The sequence below is a fragment of the Nannobrachium achirus genome (assembly GCF_963921795.1).
Source record: "Nannobrachium achirus genome assembly, chromosome: 20".
NCBI classification, from domain to species: domain Eukaryota; kingdom Metazoa; phylum Chordata; class Actinopteri; order Myctophiformes; family Myctophidae; genus Nannobrachium; species Nannobrachium achirus.
In genome coordinates, this window is record NC_137827.1 from 31,096,184 (window position 1) to 31,117,447 (window position 21,264).

Below are 21,264 nucleotides of genomic sequence, written 5' to 3' on the forward strand. Positions count from 1 at the left end.
AGAGAGGGAGAGACGGTCCTGAGTGTCGCATACCTATACACCGCACAGGCTTGCCTGGCGTGTAAGTACCTGTCTACAGCGACACTTGAAAACTAGCAACGCACTCTCGATATCAACCATATTGTACCTGTGAACGGATGAGCTGGCGGTATCCCTTTGTGTGTTTCAGAAACCGCCTATGGAATAAGGCGTAGGATGCTCTGCTGTTGAATACTGTCTGCTGAAGCTGCTGCTGTGTATTGGGCCCACTGCACCCCCCTTGTTCACCTGACTCGTTTAATAACGAACACTAGTAAAGTCTATACAATCCCAGGCACCCTGCACTTTACTAGTAGGAATTTGAAATAACCTTTTTAACTTTTGTTAACGTTTTGAATTATTTTATTAGTTAGCGGCGCTCTTAGGAGTGTTAGGTTTTCTTTTTGTATTTTATTGTTTTATGGTGATTAGAGGCCTTTGTACCAGGATAATTTCTAATAAAGTGTTGTAACTTTGTACCCCCCTTGGCCATTGTGTAGTCTCAGTCTCTCCAGGGTGTTCGTGCCCATTTTATTGCTCTCCCAACCTGGTATTATTACAAACCTGTGAATTTGCCTTTTTTTTTATTTTTACTAACTGACGGTTAAGATAAAAGGACATATTTATGAAAGGTTGTAATGATGGTGTGGTGGTCTAATCATCAGACTCTATGCACAGAGAATCCATGTTCAAATCCCAGTCTTCCTGTAGTTCACTGTTGGAGTCTTTCAACTTAAAGAGGAATACCACCCATTTTCACATGTACTTTTATTCTGTCATTTCTCCTGTCAGCATGGCTCAAGAGATAAATCAAGGGTTTATATATGAAAGTTCTGGGTTTCAAACTTATGTTCAACATTTTCACTGTCCATATGAATTCAAAAAGGTGGGTTAAATATTACTTTCCTGATTAATTCTTCATGTCAGCATGGCACAAGACATAAGTCTAGGGTTTATATATGAAAGATCTGGGGTTCGAAACTCAAAATAAACATTTTCACTGTCCATTTGAATTCTAAAAGGTGGGTTAAATATAACATTCCCGATTGTACTCCTATGTCAGCGTGGCTCAAAAGATGAATCAAAGGTTCATCTACCAAAGGTTGTAGGTTCAAAGCTCAAACAAAACTAAAAGTCAATTCAAATAAAACAACTCAAAAGCTCAAACAAAACTCAAAGTAAAAAAACAAAACAAAAAAAAAACAAGAAAATAAGAAAAAAAAACTCAAAAGCCTCAATAAAATAATAAATACAATAAAGGGTGAACAAAAAAAATTGCAATGGGATAAAACCACAATTAAACAATAGCCACCTCCTCAAAAGTGTTATACAATACAATGTAATTATATAATTAATATGTACATTTCCTAAACTCCTCCCCCGGAGGCAGGCTTTATCTATGCTCCACCCTCTCCTACCGGAGCTAAAAGAGGGCGTGAAGAAGAGGTTGGACCCCTCCCTCTCCTACCAGAGCTAAAAGAGGGGTTGACGAGGGAGGTGGGCTGATTCCATGCGCTTTAAGGCAAAGTTGAAGACTTTCCAATAGTGAGATTCAAACCCACAACCTTCAGGTTGTGAGTCCTCTGCTTTACCAATGCACCATCAGGACTTTCACACTAATGATATGTCGGAGGTTATATTTAAAGTGAAAAGGATAGCCGACAGGTCAATAGATGAGAATCCACAGCAAACACCTCTACCCCTGACAGAGTGACTGAATCTACTAGATACACCCTCTTATGACCAGGGTTCATTATGACAACTGCAATTTAGGTTTAAAACCATCTACAGACCTGCCAACCCTGGCAAATTTTGCGGCGCCCGCGCTGCAATTTTTGTTGTTTTCCCGCACAAAACAGCGTATATTTTGGGGGGTTCCATGCACCTTTTTGGGTGGGACCTTTACAGTTATGTTAACAAAATTTCACACCAGAAATGTAGCACATTGCATGTCTTGACTTACACTAATAGGAGGAGGCAAGATGTTAGAACAACCTTTTAAATAAAAATGCCATTTGGTCAGGAGAAAAAGTAGGCTAGTATTACCAGGCAATACAGTAATGTTGCTTTGGCAATATTGTTGACAAATCTTTAATAAAATATACTAACTGCACTTGCTCAGAGTTAGTTAACAATAGACTAGCAAAACAGTCTCACCAGTGACTTAATGAATGAACATACATCAACATAATCATGTTATTCAAATAGCAAAATAGCTTTACATTGTCAGGTAGGCTATTTACCTTTAAATATTTACCTGTGTCTTTGTTAAACATTGTTCATTGAGCAGCCTAAATAAAACCACCTTTCTGTGCATGATTTGCATTAAGTTGAAAGTATTCAACTCATGTAGGTTTCTATTCCATCCATTAATTGATATATAGGCCTACATTGTGTATAGATCACATACAGCCTAGTCTGTATATGCATTCATATAGGCTGTAGGCTACTCATTGTTGATACTGATAGACCATTAATGTCATTCATATATTCACAGGTGATAAATGTGTTCACTGTTAATGTTTTTGACAATACACATAGGCCTAATTCATTCATTCATTCATACTCGATGGGTCACACGTTTTGACATTTTCCGACTGGTTGCTCGCTGCAAAACCGTCGTATGACGAAGTATAACTCCAGGCGGACCGGAGCAGCTCGTTGTTTCGTTTCACCAGCGTCGCCAGATAGGGTTAGGTTAGGCATAGTACAAGATTTCACCAATTCTCACCATCGTGGCTGCTATGACATGTGAATTCACCTCAGTGGAGGGTTTTAAAAGTTTATTACCTGTTAGACTCGTTGGCAGCACTACAGGGCGAACAGTCGCTGTGCATCGACTCGCGCAACACCACGGCCCTTCTCCGTATCATCTTCTTTATACATTAATCTGATTAATATCGCCGTTATGTATCCGATCGATAACTCGTCTGCGTCGCTGTGAGATGCGTGCATGCTGAACTAAACCAAAACCTTCTTCTATAACTCTATTACCAAAACAAACAGTCCGCCAATCATTCTTCTTCTGTCGATAAAACGAGCATCGCTTCCGTTCTAGTGCTCCCCAGCGCCATGCGCCCCATTCACACACCATTCATGTGGTGCCTGGGAGGAACTACACGGCATGGAGCAAAAATGTTTGCCTCACTTTACCATCACCCGATAATGCGTAGCCGTTAGAGGAGTTTGCGTACCTGCGTACAGAGACTAAAAATGCGTGCTTACTACGCAAAATGCGTATGGGTTGGCAGGTCTGATCTTATTAGAACATCCAGATTTACACGTTCATTGAAAGCACATTTTATTAGTTTCAGATGATCAAGAAAGACTATAGCAGTTTCAACCAAGTTATTTTTTTTAAATGTTTTTTTTTTGTTAAATCAAGTGCATTTGCGTTTTCACTTTTGAATAAAAAAATATGACTATGTTTGCAAGTAGTTTCTCAATGTGGTATTATAACCATAGCTTCATTGATTAGCTAAATTAAGTTTATTTGAGAAAACTTCTGAACTGCATTGCTTTGAGCTGTTCTAATAAATTACGTAAATAGAAAACTACCACTTCTATTTTATGTATTTATTGCAAAAAATACCAATTATTTAAACAAACAACTGATAGCTGTAGGCCTACTGCAAACAATTTAGCCTCACAAGAAAGTATGACAATTATTTTTTTTGCATGACGTTAAGTGACATTTCTTCATAGATTACTCCCATAAAACATACTAAACACCTTTTAGTCAGGGTGTGACTCAAGTGTTAGTCAAGAGGCAGAGCAAATCTAATAGACGATATTTTTTTCCACCAAACACAGGATCCCAAGAATAAACATAGGCATATATTGAGACCACTAAATCGTAGCATTTAACTACTGGCAGAGAGCTCAAGAAACTGAGGGTTTAAATACTCACAGGATTAACCAGACACAGGCGAACACAACTGACAATCAACACAGGGATTGGCTAAGAGACTAACAGGACACAGGTGGAGAAAACTAACAAGCACAGGGAGGTGAGATAAGACAGTAACAGAGTAGAACAGGAAAAATAGGAACAATTGGCGCCATGCTAATCTTTTCTGTATCGTTCCAATTTTAGCATGGTACCATACTTATCTTCTCTGTATCGTTCCAATTTTAGTACCACTTTACCTCATGGTTCCACCTCATATAGGCCTAGTCTCAATAAAATATAGCCTCCCAAAAAGTACCACCCCCTTCTCGAGGGGGTCCAATAGGAAATGGGCCCTGGTGTGACATCACACCAGTCCCCTTTTCAGGATAGAACTGTTCGAACACACTAACTCAAATCACAGAAATGAAAACCAAGGCTTAAAATTGTATTTTAGGGGGTGGAAAAGTACACTGGGAATAATAAAAATAAGACATTTTTGGGCATAAAACGACAAGGGCGGAATTCAAGTGTGACTCGCATCACGGCAACCACACTTCTTCTTTCCATTCTATTCATGAAATTACTGAGAAAAATATCAGAGCCTGCTTACCGTCCAGAACATGATGAAGTACTGTAGGTCTGTAGCGGTGATGGACAGGCAGTAGACCAAAACGTACCAATCTTACAAACTTTGAAAGCCAATCTCAGCCAATCAGGATGGAATATGGACAATCAGACAGATCCATGTCGATCACATGACTGTAGAGATACTGTCTACCGATTTGCGTGATTTTTGGACAGAATCTGTAGGAGTACTGGCCAAAAGGTAGTTTTGCACAAATTGGCCTCCTGGTGGCGCTAGAACAGGCCCATGTGAAAAATGTGGGGCAGAGGTTCTGAATTGGCATCCAGGGAGTGCACTTACAAAGTTTGAAACCGATAGGTGGAGTTATAGGTAAAACCACGAATCAGCCTGTTATAGCGCCACCATGAGGCGGATTTCAAAAATTTGAAGTGGCATTTCTTCCTCGGCCTAGTGGGAACCTGTGTGCGCGATTTCATGTTAATTGCACTCTGCATTTGTGATTTGAGGCATTTTGTCCAAAATGGACCAATCTTACAAACTTTGAAAGCCAATATCAGCCAATCAGGATGGAATATGGACAATCAGACAGATCCGTGTTGATCACATGACTGTAGAGATGCTGTCTACCGATTTGCGTGATTTTTGGACAAAATCTGTAGTAGTGTACAGAAATGTTTTGCAAACATCGGCCTCATGGTGGCGCTAGAACAGGGCCATTTGAAAAATGTGGGGCAGGTTCTGAATTGGCGTCCAGGGAGTGTGTGCGCTCATTTTGGCCGGGCCAACGGCGCCGGAGATTAGCTGGTAACAAACTCGGAGGACGGACGCAAGGACAGGGGCGAAAACATACTCTCCCCCCTGCCTTCGGCTGGTGGAGACAATAACACTTTAGCCATTGTCCTTTCATACTTAATTGTACCAAACAGCGACAACTCCTTGGTATAGCCCCACAGAAGCATCAGGAACCGGAGATAACGACAGTTTGAAAGTGGTGTCCTCAATCTTCCATCCCATATTTTCAGTAGTCGGGGGCGTTAGGAATATTTCGCGCTAATCAGTCTAAAAGTGCCAAATTTTGCATAGATGTAGCCCAGGGCATGCTCTAATGATTTAGCTAGGGCGCCCGAGTCGGCGACCTTCGGGGTCGCCACAGCTCCAGAAAACACGCACAAAACTCTGAAGAGTGATGATTCATCACTTTATCACTAAACCATCATTTTCTGGCGCCATTTATAGCCCAAGGAATGTTTTTGTGCAAAACAAATGCTTGCAATGGATTCAGCATCATGACAAACCCCTAGTTAGACCCCTCACATCCTACTTAAATACCCAGAAAATAAGTGTTTTTCTGGGTATTTTCCTCTTGTATTGAAAGCCAATGGGAGCCCAACTTGATTTGGCCGCTGTGGCGACCCCGAATGTCGCAGACTCAGGCGCCATAGCTAAATCATTAGAGCATGCCCTGGGCTAAATCTGTGCAAAATTTGGCGCTTTTAGACTAATTAGCACGAAATGACCATGTCATCTCCCTAACGCCCCCGACTACAAGGGATGGGGTGCTGAAAGACTGAAGCCTGGAACTGGTAGCCTCAAGGCCAGGACATGATTTCCATTTGTTTTTCAAAGTTTTTACACTGAAGCTTTCAAACATCCAAAAACATTAGCGTATTAAAATCCGTAGCATCATCCCAGATGTTTTAGAGATTTCAGTCAGGTAACATTGAAACTCACTCTTTTGTTTTTACATTGTGACTGGTGCTTCTGGTTGAAAAATATAAATCATACCCTTTAAATGAGAGAAGGCCATGTTCAAGGAATGAGTTTTATTGCTTGAATACAGCAAACCAAATGAAGACAAAAATACTAATTTATGGAGGATGATAACAGCATTGGAATCAAATTCAATAGCAACTATATGCTATGACATTAAGCCGTTACGTAGATGATAAGGAACTCACTAGCAACAGAGCAATAACATACAGAAACTTTGCAACACAGAATCCTACTTACATTATACAGTACTTCTTAAGTACTCTTGTTGAATCAAACCTCCAATGACCAACCCACCTTTATTTCATACACTGACTGCTGTTATGTATAGTGTCTTCTGAACCCAAATCGTGGCATTTGGTCATGGCAAGAATATTGTTCCACCGTTTACTTGGACAAAACCTGAATTCACACATAAAAAGTTTAAAAAATGAAAAAACAAATAAAGAAAAAAAGATTGAACTCCTATGTACTCTTCTTTCCCTCTGTTCAGTAGTGACCTGTAGAGACATGAAATGGGAATTCAGAAACATAACTGCTGCATGCCGCCAGAAAGGATGTATATACATATATTTTATGTGCATTTCTCCCACATCTGGTGAATATTTAAAGTTTAGAAAAGAAAGAGATGCAAAACCAATACATTAGCTATGGGAGTTCATAGTCCATTCATTGTATATCGTTAAATCCGTTCTTATGTGAGAGATCACAGTATGTTGTAAATGATTAAATCTCTTCTTGTAGACAGAAATGTAGTTCAAACTTACGTGGTGAGTAGGAGCGAGATCGTGATCGAGACCGGTAGGCCCTGTCTCTGTAGTAAGGAGAAGGAGATCTGCGTCTGAGAGAACAGGAACATGAGTTAGCACCTATATAGCAGAATAGATCATTCAGGTGACCTGTAGATTTTCGGCCAGTAATGGGAGGACCTTACCTGTATGAGCGGTAATATTCTCGGTCATCGTAGCGATCATAGCCACGGTCATTATAGCCCCTGTCATAACCCCTGTCATCCCTTGAAAACCGCCTTGATGACGATGACGATGATGATGTGCTGGGGCCCTCATCGCTGTGATACAGACACACAAGATGGAAAAGAATAGGATGTCAAAATTACAATATGTACACAAAGCATGCAATAGAAGAATTATATTGCCTGGTCAACAAACACTCACTATGTGGGGCGTCCCATGTAGATCCCAGGAGTCGGAGTGTGGGGTCGTTTAGTAATGGAGAAATCCACTCGAATCCTGCGTCCATCCAACTCCATGCCATTAGCCCGCTCCTTGGCCTGAAAAATAAGATACAGTTGCAACTACTGGACCTTGGATCTAGTAATTATATAACTTGTAATCCAAAACAGTTTAGAAAGTATGGATTACACATGCATTTGTAGAATCTTTCCTCTTCCCACTCATCTCATCAATTCCAATTAAAAAATCCAATTGAGGCACAGACATTACAGCCATTGCCATTGGTTCAAACCAGCTAATTTTTAACAGTGTGCAAGTGACACTGAGAGAAAGATTCAGATTTCACACAGTCATGGTTCTCATTGCTCAGAAAACAACTAGAGAAAGTGGGGGGCACAACACTGGGAAGGAATGGTTAAAAACAGCTAATTTAAATTTCTAACTGTGTAGATTTCACACGGTCAAGGAGCTCATTGCTCAGAAAACAACTAGATAGAGTAAGTGGGGGAACACTAAACCCATAGAACTACTGTAACACTCCCCTTCCCTCGATTACCACACGGATAGCATTTTCTTTTTTTTTTAGGTTTTAGAAGTTTTTAGAAGATTAGGTGCATAGTCTACCCATGTTATTTTTTTCTAGGTTGATATTTCTATGCATTTGTTGTATTGTTGTTGATGTACTGACATTATCTTGCTTATTATATTGATGTATTACCTGCTTATTGTAAGTCGCTTTCGATTAATAGTGTCTGCTAAATGCCTAAACTGTAAACACTGCTGGGAGGGAATGGCCAATGTCCCAGAACATGGATGATGACTGTGTGTGTAATGACTCTCCACCGCCATGTGATTATTTTTTACCTCTTTTGCATCTCCTGTGGCTTCAAAGTAGACAAAGGCAAATCCCCTGGAGCGACGGGACTGTTGGTCATAAACGATGTTCACCTCAGCCAGAGGGCCATACTTGGAGAACACATCCCGCAGGTCTCGCTCTGTGGTGTACAGACTGAGCCCAAATACCCCTAGACAAAGGTTTGGGTCTGGGTTAGCCTGAGATGGGGGGGAAAGCAAAATTAATGCCTGTGAAGTTTATTTCACAATATAATAAAATTAAAGGATGATCATCATTTAAACAAATTTAGATCTGCTATTTTCGCCATGCAACACCATTAAATGACAAAGTATAAATGGGGATTATATGGTTAACGGGACAGAGGGCGGCAATTACAGTAGCTGACCTAACGACAAAACCCTAAGTGCCACCACGTGCTGACATTTTACTCCATGTCTTTATGACTAGATAAGGCTGTGTATTCAACTGTGGAGGGGTGCCACATTTTTTGGAAACAAACTAACAAATGGAATACCCTGTTGCCGATGTGTCTGCGGCGGTTAGACATGGGAGAGTGGCTGTGGCTCCGATGGCGACGATACTCCCCGCTACGAGATCGGCTCCTGGAGCGGTGGCGGCGGGAGTGGGAGCGGGAGTGGGAGCGCGAGCGGGTGCGGTGCCTGCGTGAACTCCGATGGGAACGGGACCTGGGGAACAAGGACGAGAAGCATGACTGAAGCATTTCTTGTCATCCTTTACTTGCAACACAATCATATATTTAAATACAACGGAATACAGTCCTTGGAAAATAGGCCAAGGCCACACATGCATATATATGTCACGGGGATATAGAGAAACAGGGAGATCGAGAAACGGAGCGCTCGCCGTGCTGCACGGCGCCGTGCGACACTGCAAGCGGCGCGAAGGCCAGCGGTCCTTGGTCCTGCTCTTCGCCCCCGAGCGCCGCAGGCGCGAGTGGCCGCGAAGAGCGGGCCAGGGCCGCGCGGCCGGCGGAGCGCCGCGCGAGTTACGAAGCCGTGGTGAATGCAATCGTTATATTTATGCCCAGGCCGTAAGGCCTGGGCAAGCGCACGATAAACGCCGAGCTAGGCTAGTAAATAAAGAAAGAGCGTCGCAAACGAGTGACGTCAGCGCGACAAAACAAGCGCTCTTACCACGCTTTCACTGAGTTACCCGAAGTCCCCGTAACATATATATATATATATATATATATATATATATATATATATATATATATATATATATATATATACACAAAATACTAATTTAAACACAACCAAAGCACATCTTACCTGGATTTGGACCGGGAACGAGATCTGGACCTTGAATTATAGCGGGATCCATCTTTGGAGCGTGCCGGGGAATGGGCTGGTGATCGACTGGTAGATCTCCCAGAGCCCCGGGGTGACGCGCTCCTGGAGCCAGAGCGAGACTCCTGGACAAGTCAGTCACAAGAGGTCAGAGACAGCATAGAAGACACCAGGCAACCAGTGAGCAGAGAAAAGGACCATGAGGGGAAACCTCAATCACAACCTCTACATGCCCCTTAAAAAAGGATGGCTGTTAATGTACTGTGCATATAATCAGTCTAAAAGTTTGGCAATTGATGGTTATAATACAAAGACATTTCAACAAGTTTGTCATACTCGTTTAAACAAACTGATATAGCTTAAGTTCAGTTTGCATGATGTGACAGACCAATTATATTTCTGTTATAGAGAGGAAATGCCATGCATGCTTAAAGAGAAAGAAAGAAAAAAGGTGAATAACAGTAATGTCATAGCGGGCTATTAGGAAATTACTCATACCCCCGTACAACTTCTGATCTTAACTTCATAACTTCTGTAACTTCAAAACAACCATTTCTTTTCTTCTTTCTTCAGATTGACCTCATGACTTCTTTTTTTCGTCTTCCCCCTTTTACCATCTGCCAATACACCACTCTAGTGGGCAATCTTGCTTGCTTCTGTCAGCTTCCAAACGGCAATACATCATTAGCATGCATCATCAACACCATCAGCTTCATCATCAAACAATAACAACTTCTGAAACCTCTGAAACTTCTTCCGCCTTTTTCTTTCTTCCAACCTTAACCTTAACAAAAAACAAACAAGGATCATAAGCAATGTTGGACTTTTTGAACGGGCTATAAAAAAAGGAAAGACATCAGATACCAATGCTAATTTATAATCAGTCGTACGACGGTAGCACGCGCGAAAAATAAAAGCCCATCTACGAGCTCACAACCCCCCCTTGAGCTTGTGGGTAGTCCATTTTCGTCGTGCAACACCGCCGTGCGATCAAGTATAAATCAGGCTTAAAAGCAAGCTAACTCTTAGCTACGTTATCATCAAATGTAAATAAGCGTTTACTCAGATTACAATCGCCAGGCAGCCATTTTATTAGCAGACCTAAACAACTACCATTCGCCTCACATTGCGGCACAACTTCGTTACTTAGAATGAATAGTCACATTACCAGTTTTTGTAATTATTTTTTACCGTACAAACAATTCACTAACGTCATTTGTAAACGCCCTCGGCGATTCAACTAAAAATCCGCGTCGATTGTCGAAGTAACAAACGAGTGGTTCTCTGTACAGAGCCACTAGGCCCGATGAGCTAACGGCTAACACGCAACTAGCTAGCTCGCAATTGCTAGCCAAGAGTGCATTTATTTTAAGCTACGCCGTACTCACCCGCTCTCTTTTGAACTCTCGAGTCTCGGTGTCGCTCATTTCAGCTAGATCACAGAATTTTTGCAAATAACGGATAGTTATTTAAATTAATCGACCAGTAATGTTTTATTTTCTGCTCGGTCTTACACTAGCTAAGCTCGTGCATGAGGCGGGCATCAGAATGCGCTTCCGTTCTATTGTGCGCTGTTAAAAGGGGACCGCACCACGTCTTCTTCGTGGATTTGTATTGACCGGATACGCCTGTGAAGCACATACCGCCACCTACTGGAGGGGGCTCAAACCTTAAAGGGCCAGTTCACCTCTGGGACAACCAGATCTTATTTTATTGTTGTTTGGGACACGATCAACACAATCCTGAGTTATTTTTTGTGTTCAATCTGTGTTTTGAGATATTTTAGCATTTCAGAATGAATGATGATGCATTTTGCATCATATGATGCAGCAAGATGAGTCATATGATGCAAAAACCAGGATTGTGTTGATCGTGTCCCAAACAACAATAAAATAAGATCTGGTTGTCCCAGAGGTGAACTGGCCCTTTAAGCTAAATTCTTTTAACCTATGTTCATATAATTGGTCCTCATTAATGTTCAAGATAAAATAGCATTTTTGCAGTTTCTATTGGCTTGGATTCCCCATCGATGATGTCATTGGCCGACGGCTTTCTGAACTGTCCACAGCCTTCCTATGAGACACAGACAGAGTAGGAACAAATGGTGCCATTTTATCAATAACATTAGTGAGGACCAACTAGAAAGAAATTGGAATTTGCAAGTGTGGTTGCAGTGACCCGAGTCAGACTTGTAAATAAATATCTCTGTATGTCGTGTTTGCTAAACAATTCCGTCCTTGTCCCTTTTATGCCCATATATGGAGATCCTTGATGTCATCAATTAAGCCCATATCTTGGAATACCCATATATGGCCATACTGTCTCAGTCTCATGTGGTCTAATGATGTCAAACATCTATGATGTTAGTCATCTCCATATTTGGGAAAAGTTTTAATTTTAATTGTGTGTCTCTCTCTCCACATATGGAACTGACTATCATTGCCTGGATCTCCATATGAAGATCACGAAACTGATCTCATCAAACCCTTGATAGTCATACATGGAGATGACTGTATCATCACTTAGAGCTCCATATATGGAGCTGGCCAATAACTCTACTTCTGAAATCACAAACTCCAGATATGGATATAGCTCCATTTATGGACACTTAATGAAATTAAATCACACCGCTCACATCACACTGGGTGTGATTTTTGAATAGTTGTGGCTTTGACAGCCACAGGGAAAAACTTTTTCTGAGCCCTTAAGCTAAGAGACACCTGCAACGCTTCCCATTTCCCACCATCACAAACAGTAGAGTCCATTACTAGGACAATGTTTGTCCTTCATAATTCTTATTTCCCTACCCAAGTGTGATATCCTCACAAATGTGAAGTAACCTTTTATTTTTTCTGAAAATGGTTATTATTTTATTATTTAAAGTCCAGTATGCTTAATATTTGTATTATTCCAATAGTCATAAATCAAGTAATATCAGTAGTGATTCTGTATTGTACTTGAGATGGAGAGCTGGAACCTTTGTGTCTACAGCAGACCTTGAGGGTGCTTCCCTCCCCCCCTCAGATAAGATTTGGGAAACACAACACAAGTGATGGTTCAGTGTCTTCATCCCTGTGCACATTTCCTCTGTTTTTCAGAGACCAAGTCTAGTGAGGCATTGAACCCATATTCAATCTTGTTTAATGTGGTAACCTAGCTTGGAACCCGTAAAAAATTGTGGGGTATCACAGACAATCACCTGCTGTCGTATGTCCTATAGCAGGGATGGGAGAGAGCTCTCTGTTGACCTCAGGGTCACGACCTTCCACAACACTTGTAGGTCCTGGGAGGAGCACATACCGTCATGGAGACAAAATGCTCTGGGCTGTAGGAGAAACATTTCAGGACCTTCTCTACATCACAGTGGGTCGGGACCCATTTGTAGGTCACAGACCAATTCTTATGGATCACGACTCGAGTAAAAATCACATTTTCTTTTCCTACAATTAAAAAAATATATATATATACAATATTTCAAAAGATGTTTTATTTTATTTTTAAACTTGTATACATTTTATAAAACAAAAAACAAACAAATCTAAGATACTCCATAAATATAAAGAAAAAAACAACAACGTAAGAAGCAGTGAAAATCTACAGTACAAGCTCACAACGCGGCACAAAGAAACGTGTTGTGTGCTTGTAGATCTGCTATTTTCACTAGTTCTGGGTCCTGGCAAACGTATAATCTCTCTTTCGGGTCTCGACCTGAAAAGTTTGGGAACCACTGCTCTATACCTGAGGTGGTACAGGGTACAGGGTACAGGGCACAGGCATTGAACATGTGTTCAATCATCTCCAAGTCAGGTCCCTTGTGATGGGCATATGGTCCAGGTGCACCATGGTTGATTCCTCCTCCGACCTCATCCCTCCTACAGCTCCCACCTAGCCTCTTTCCCCATTCTTTTGATATGACATATGAGCCTACCTTCCACTGAACCAACCTTGAGGATAATCACCTTCGTTTCCCTTCTCTCCTCTTCTTCTTTTCCCTATAGTTCCAAACTATTATTTTGGACATAAAAACTACATGAATAACTGTGCAGTCTGAGCAAATCACACACTCTGGTCTAATAATCTCATCTACGCTCTAATACCATGGTATTAGGCCATCATAGAGCTGATAAACATTAAATTATAATAACTAGCCCTTACCCGTTCAAAGATATGAGCTCTGAAATGATGTGCAGTGGGTGGGTTATGGGATGTGCACTGTGCACACAGTATATGAGGGATGGAAAGTAACTTTAACCCTCTAAGGCCCACGGTTGTAATATTACAACGTTTGTATTTTATCCAAAAAAAGGTTTAAATCATTTTATTTTAGCTCCCCCTACCACCTAAACATCACAATTGGATTCTATTGTTTAGTATTACAATGCCATTGGCCACAATATTTGCATATAAATACCCCCCACAGGGGCTGACATTCACACCCGCCACACCCGCTGACATTCCAGAGTTTTGACGAACAACATCTCACTTTTTCATGGAAGCTATTCCTCACAAAAACATAAGTAAAATGCCTGTACTATTTTTTTTGGTGATCATTAGAATGTCTAGAACATGTACATATGTTATTATTGTGAAAAATATCCCCCATATGTAAATTAGAGCATGATTTATGATTTATGATTTATGGCTATAAAACCTTACAAAAACATTTTTTTGAAAAAAACATTACATTTTCCTGTGATTAGGACTCCTACAACACCATCTGATTTTTTACAATTTTTTATTTCAAGTATTTCTATATTTGGGCCTTAGAGGGTTAACTGGTGCTTGCATGATAATATGTAGGAGCATCAATGTAAGAAATACCCGTTCCATTTAACGGCTACAGAGATACTGTGTACCGATCTGCATGATTTTTGGACAACATCTGTAACAGGGCCCGCCCGCCCGCACACACACACACACACAAATCATATGCTAATATACAGCATATGATTTGTGAAAGTGACAAACGGGCTTCACAGTTATGTCAGGTGTGTTCATATGCTAATGGTGATGCGATTTCAGATCAATTGCTCCAGCCACTGAGGAGAAACGCTGTGACAGACAGACACTCACTCAGACACTCAGACAGACAGACAGACAGACAGACAGACAGACAGACAGACAGACAGACAGACAGACAGACATTCGCAAAATTATATGTTTGATAACTTTGCCAAATGAGTGGGTCAACTAAGGAAGACAACCAGTATGTTTTGCCTCCCTGGTGCGAGAGGTGGGCCTACTCAACTGTTTTTGCTGATCGGCGCGGGCATTCGGGCTTTCGGCCTGACGGAGATACGCCGACGAGTGACCAATCACAGTCCTCCCATGTCAAAATACTTCCGCTATGCCTTCTGCCTTGCCTTTCCACGGGAACGGCCCGCCGGTTGAGCAAACATCAACCACGTAGACCACGGACTACCAACAGATACAAAGGTGATGCGAGTTATATACTGCCTATCGAATAGGATTAAGGCACGCGTTTGATTGATTATGGAAAACGCAAATATGGCCAGTGATTTGGTTGGTGTTTTCGGTCTTGCTTATAGGACTTGTAGTCTTGTACCAGTTAGCAACTGGCTAGCTAACATGCTGTCATATGGTTCCGTCAGTCTGCACGTTTTCAGTCTAGCGAGTAATCAATGGGATCTATTTCTAGACATGGTAACAGCATACACCCAGACCGCCCTGTTTAGAACAATAGGGTTTACGGAGGAAATTAAGATAAATTAGGGATACCTGATTGATTGATTGATTACTTTATTAGAAGTTTGCATAGGAAAAGGTACAGTTTCATGACTGTACAGTTAGTTCACTGGTATAAGGTCAACTAAAAGGAGATCCTAGTAAGCTATTCGGCTTATTTACTCAGGAAACCTTACACACACAGTACTGTACTATAGATATCGTCAGAAAAAAAACAGTGTAAAAAAAATAATAATAAAGATATTTACAATAGAAAGGGTCTTCCTTAATTTATTGGATCAGCTGGTTGTATTTTATTTTATTTATTTATTTGAGTTGTAGTACTAGTACCATTTGGGTTACTCTGCTGCCCATTGTTGGTATTTGTTGATTGTGTCATTGTTGAGTGGACTGGACGGTCTATTGGCAAGCTTTTCTGAAACGTTGACATGGGTGTTTTTGAATTTAAAGCTGTACATTGATTGATTGATTGAAGACTTTATTAGAAGTTTGCATAGGAAAAGGTACAGTTTCATGACGGTACAGTTCACTCAAGGGCAACATATCAATGATATCAATCGTAATATTACTCTGGATTACACCTGGAATTTGGGATATGCCTATAGTAATATGGTGTTTATGACATAAGTCTAATTATAAGTCTTAGTCTGTAGTACCCCCCCCCCCTTCATAGACTTGAACAACTGAACAAGGCAGGAACACTGCCTACCTGAGGTGGTTTTTAACCATGTGAAATGTGTGTTTTTTAACCTTTCCATTCTGCGCGAACTGGTCTTTAAAACTGCACATTTTTTAATGTTTCAAAATAACAATGCTTTACAGATGTGTAAATTTTATTTTGGAATACTAGCATCACTGATGCTACTAACATTCTATACATATCTAGCTGAAAGAAACTCTTGGATCCTATTTTTACTATCTGGAGTTGCAATACCAACCCTTGACAGCCCATTCATCCTAACAGAAAAGTCTATCTGATTGTATTAAACACCTTTAAACTCACCAACAATGTAGTTGTACAGAAAGCTTGGAATATACTCTTTGTATCTGCCAAATGTTTGTAGTAAAAATCTGCCGTAGACATGTTATGAGCTACTTTCTGTCAATATATTCTGTGCAGGTGAAGTGTCAAGGGTTTGGAAGCACTCCTTTTCAAAGTGCAAGGTGGTACGCAGGAGTGGACCATTGAGTAATTTCCAATGAGCGCTTCAAACTCGAACACTTAAAAAAATAATCACCCCCAGCCCTAAATGATGGGACCGGTGTAATGTGAATGGAGTGTCAGGTTTACCTAAGCCGGTATCCGTTGATAACTTTTGCAGATGCCTCCGAAGAAGGTAGAAGCACCAAAACCACCACCACTAATTGGAAGGTTTGGAACTTCTCTCAAAATAGGAATTGTGGGATTGCCTAATATTGGGTACGTACACACAAACACCATTGTCAAGCATGCCGATTACATGAATGAATGTTTTGCCTCTCAAGGTTGCTAAGGGGAGCTACAGAAACGTTGATTCTGACCTTTTTCACTCTAGGAAATCCACTTTCTTCAATGTGCTCACCAAAAGTCAGGCTGCTGCAGAGAATTTCCCATTCTGCACAATTGATCCAAATGAGAGCAGGGTGCCCATTCCTGATGAACGCTATGACTTTCTATGCGAGTTCCACAAACCACTCAGGTATACTATATATATACAGCAGCTTATTATTGCAGTGTATTGCCGTTGTGCTATTTTTGCCAATGATTATACATTCCTGTTCCTCTCTCTGTGCTTTCTCTCGTCTCCCTAGTAAGGTGCCAGCCTTTTTAAATGTTGTGGACATAGCTGGCCTGGTGAAGGGAGCTCATGCAGGACAGGGACTGGGGAATGCCTTCCTCTCTCACATCAGTGCCTGTGATGGCATTTATCACATGACCCGTAAGATAAACTAAGTAATTCATTACAATTGCCCGTGTGCGTGTGGCAGCATACAACTGAACTGGCAATAAGGAAAAGGGGGGGGGGAGATTATTACCTCACAGATTACCTAGCCTGGGATCGCTTCCAATTTCGGGTTTCTGATGCGGTCGGGAGCGGAAACAGCCTATGTATTATTTTTTTTTGTCAAAACGGACAACACTTTCGCCAGAACTACCAAAACGGAAACAGTTTTAACCCAAAACAATTCCCCGTGCTCAGCCACTCAAGGACATCATTTTAGGACCTACCCAATAAAACCCTTGATGATGCGTAGTTTTACTTATTTATTGAAAAGTTTGTTTGATATATCCATCTTTTAGTCCAACTCGCAGCGTCTGACAAGACTACACTTCTCTAGCATTTAAATAGGGATTGGGGAAACAAACGGGTGGGACCAAAACAAAGCGACGCCTTTGTTTCCAGTTAAGGCCACGCCTAGACTGGATCTACGTGGAAAGACTGGTGATGCGAGGTTGCTGATTACCTGTATGCTATGATGGCTTTGTGTGTGTGTGTGTGTGTGTGTGTGTGTGTGTGAGAGTGCGCGACAGAGTGCAGCGTTCAGAGTAGAATTGGGGTCTCCAGTATGGGAGACATTTACAAGACATTCCTTGTGCTGTCCTTGTAAAATGTCAATGTGTGTGATTTAGGTGCATTTGATGATGAGGACATTATCCATGTGGAGGGTAATGTTGATCCTGTGAGAGACATTGAGATCATCCACGAGGAGTTGAGGCTGAAGGATGAGGAGATGATTGGTCCCATCCTTGACAAACTGGAGAAGACCGCTGTCAGGGGATCAGACAAGAAACTCAAGCCTGAATATGTATGTTTGGGTCATAGATCTTATCTATCTCTATCCTATGTGTAATATACCTGAGTATTTCATTCATTTAACTTTTTTCCTGGCTGCAGGATATCATGTTAAAGATAAAGAACTGGGTGATGGAGGAAAAGAAACATGTTAGATTTTACCCCGAATGGAATGAAAAAGAGGTATGACTTTTCAATTCAAACGTATTATACATTTCTGACTGTATTCTAATCTGGGTTCTCCCGGGCTAGTTTATCTGTGGTAATGCTGTGCTTATAGCCCAGTTATTAGCCCAGGGCTATTTTCTTTTTTCAAATACACGATAACGATCAATGATTGATAATAATGTAACCTTGCCCAAAAATAAGTGTTGTTGGATTACTTATTTCAAGTAAGTTTCAAGATACATACTGCACTGAAAGGAATAGAATACAACAGATTCCTGGAAAATAAGTAAACTGTGGTATGCTCTGAAGGGTTTGCAATAACAGTGTGCTGTGAGCAATAGTAAATGGGCTAAACATCCACCATCATACTGGTGGTCCTTGAAGTAGTAGGGTTTTACCTGAGATATTGTGCTGTTGTACTTTGTAATTGTTAAGTTGCCTGCATGATTTCTCTTCTTTGCTGTCTCTGCAGATTGACGTTTTGAACAAATACCTGTTCTTGACCTCGAAGCCCATGATCTACCTGGTGAATCTCTCAGAGAAAGACTACATAAGAAAAAAGAACAAGTGGTATGTTTGTTCTGTCAAGGCTTATGTATGTACATGTTTGCACATCCCCTGTTTGAATGTTCCCTACAGAATAGGGATGCTAGGGTTCAAGTGGTTAATGTTACCAATGATATGGTTGCCCCCCGTAGTAACTCTGAAGACCCCTGCCCTACAGTATAACCGGTCGACAAGCTATTTTTAACGTTTTAATTTAAAAATGTTCGCCTAAAATGACATGCACAAAATAGGGATGCTATTTTAAAGTGTGTATATGGTGGGTTGCTTGTCCTCCTGTTTCTTGTAGGTTGGCGAAGATCAAAGAATGGGTGGATGCCCATGACCCTGGTGCACTGGTCATTCCTTTGAGTGGAGCAGTGGAGTTTAAACTGCAGGAGATGTCTGAGGAGGAGAAGAATAAATACTGTGAGGAACAGAAGACGGCTAGGTGAGATGTTTCACACGCCTCTAATACACAACTGAGTTTTTTGGTGTTCCTGCACCACTTCCTACATTTATTGTCAGTTTGGAAGCTGTATAAATCTTCATATTGTAATGTTAAAAAGATTTACCTGTATTGTAGCAACACTATTGCCTATATTCAGAGCACATTTCTATGAAATACAGTACATTTCAGGTGGGGGCAGTCTGAAACATGTTGGTGAGATTTTTCCTGCTTAACAAGTTTAATTTGTTGTGTGGTTGCATGTTTGTTGTTAGTGTGCTGACTAAGATCATAAAGGCTGGCTATGCAGCATTACAGCTGGAATACTTCTTCACAGCAGGACCAGATGAGGTGCGAGCATGGAACATCAGGGTAAGGATCTTGATCTGAAACAATTGTGATGTTATATGTTCATAGTTGTATTGGAATTACATTTTTTTTATTATGCTCCAACAGAAAGGTACCAAGGCACCCCAGGCTGCAGGAAAAATCCACACCGACTTTGAGAAAGGCTTCATCATGGCCGAGGTGATGAAGTTTGACGACTTCAAAGAGGAGGGCACTGAGAATGCGGTTAAGGTATGTGTCTTGAAGATGGACATCAACACAGTTCTGAATAACAGATTTCTGACAAGAACACAAGATGGCCATATTCTTAGGATCATGTTTTAAATGTCTCAATTTTCATTCCCTCTCTGACAGTCTGCTGGGAAATACAGACAACAAGGCAAGACCTACACTGTGGAGGATGGAGACATCATCTTTTTCAAATTCAACACACCCAATGCACCCGCACCGAAGAAAAAATAATGGGCCCTGCTGCCCAGACAATTGTATCGGGGGGGTCTAAGACTACAGACCCATCCTGCCCTTGAGAGCTGTTGCCTGCTGGTTTTCATGCTTCTCTCTTCAATTTGTGGGAACAATTAATTTGGTTGGCCATGGGGTTTTGCCAGGTCTGAACCAGGAGGTGGGAGGAGGATTGGTGATTATTTAGGGAATTTAAGATGAGCTATATCAGAAGAGGAACACGGAAACATTCTAGTGATATCCATCCTACATTTCAATCTGCAATAGTTTGAGCATTTTTCCTATTCAATAGCCCATATGACATAATAAAAAAACACCACACAATGTTAAAATCAATGGCAGGATTGTTCTGAGTGGGGATGGATATTATTTTAGACTTAATTGAGTAGTCTTGCGTAGCCAGATAAGTTGTCCGCCTACCAATGTGTCTGGCTATGCAAGACTGCGAGATTTTCTTTTGTATAATCCTTTATTCTTGCACTATGCTCTGCATAAAATAACATTTTGAAAATAAGCCGATATGGCACATTCTAAAGAACCCCCGACCTAAAGAACCCCCGACTAGGACTGTATGGCTTGAAGTGCATTTCCTCCCTGTCCACAGTAACACCACCTTTTTTTGCCAAATAGTTAGGCTATTTCAAACCCTATTCTTTTAACCGAGTTTGCAAAGATGATATCTCAATGGGAGAAATGTGCTTATTCTGTAAGGGATCCTGCTGAGGTCCTATGCATGTAGGTACTGCAACTTCACCCAATAAAACGAAGGAAAAAAAAACAATCAGTGTAATTGAATTAGTATGCATTTGATGCGATTAGTGCACATTAGGCAAAAGGGGGGGGGGGGGGTAACGGGGATGAAGTAATGTGGGCGAGCGGATGTGATTATGTAGTTATTGAGAGCTGAGCTCTCTTGATGGCAAATTGCGAAACACTGAACGTAGACAATAACTAATGCCAAACTTTTCTGTCGCAGCTCTCTGCCAGCATATACTACCCAAACAAATGACTGAAAATGTCCCAACTTCTCCCAAGATAGACTAAACAACAATGGGGGTCGTATTAAAAGTACAAAACTTTTGGACCAGCAGCACAGCTGGTTCCTTGTATTACTCTTGTGGCTTCCCTGCATTCCTTCTCTGTTCTCGTCCAACAACAAACAGGAAGCGCTCATGTCTTTATAAAACGAC

General features: G+C 41.1%; 2 protein-coding genes across 3 annotated transcripts; one reads left to right on the forward strand and one right to left on the reverse strand.

Moving 5' to 3' along the window:
• Positions 1-6,300: 6,300 nt before the first annotated feature.
• LOC308305566 (transformer-2 protein homolog beta-like) lies at positions 6,301-11,158 on the reverse strand. Of its 2 annotated transcripts, XM_080750377.1 has the most exons (9): positions 11,014-11,158; positions 10,368-10,409; positions 9,608-9,750; positions 8,830-9,001; positions 8,324-8,512; positions 7,442-7,557; positions 7,201-7,335; positions 7,034-7,107; positions 6,301-6,766 (listed from the first exon to the last, which is right to left on the reverse strand). In XM_080750377.1, exons 1-9 carry the CDS (start codon positions 11,050-11,052, stop codon positions 6,756-6,758), a joined length of 921 nt encoding a protein of 306 aa, XP_080606503.1. In that variant the 5' UTR covers positions 11,053-11,158; the 3' UTR covers positions 6,301-6,755. The 2 variants fall into 2 exon arrangements, with proteins under 2 accessions (XP_080606503.1, XP_080606504.1); XM_080750378.1 differs by lacking the exon at positions 10,368-10,409.
• Positions 11,159-14,976: 3,818 nt separating this feature from the next.
• Positions 14,977-20,852, forward strand: LOC308305754 (obg-like ATPase 1). Its single transcript, XM_080750611.1, has 11 exons — positions 14,977-15,061; positions 16,654-16,751; positions 16,867-17,010; positions 17,123-17,250; positions 17,943-18,118; positions 18,208-18,288; positions 18,746-18,843; positions 19,127-19,267; positions 19,540-19,636; positions 19,721-19,843; positions 19,967-20,852. Exons 2-11 carry the CDS (start codon positions 16,654-16,656, stop codon positions 20,072-20,074), a joined length of 1,194 nt encoding a protein of 397 aa, XP_080606737.1. The 5' UTR covers positions 14,977-15,061; the 3' UTR covers positions 20,075-20,852.
• Positions 20,853-21,264: the final 412 nt, after the last annotated feature.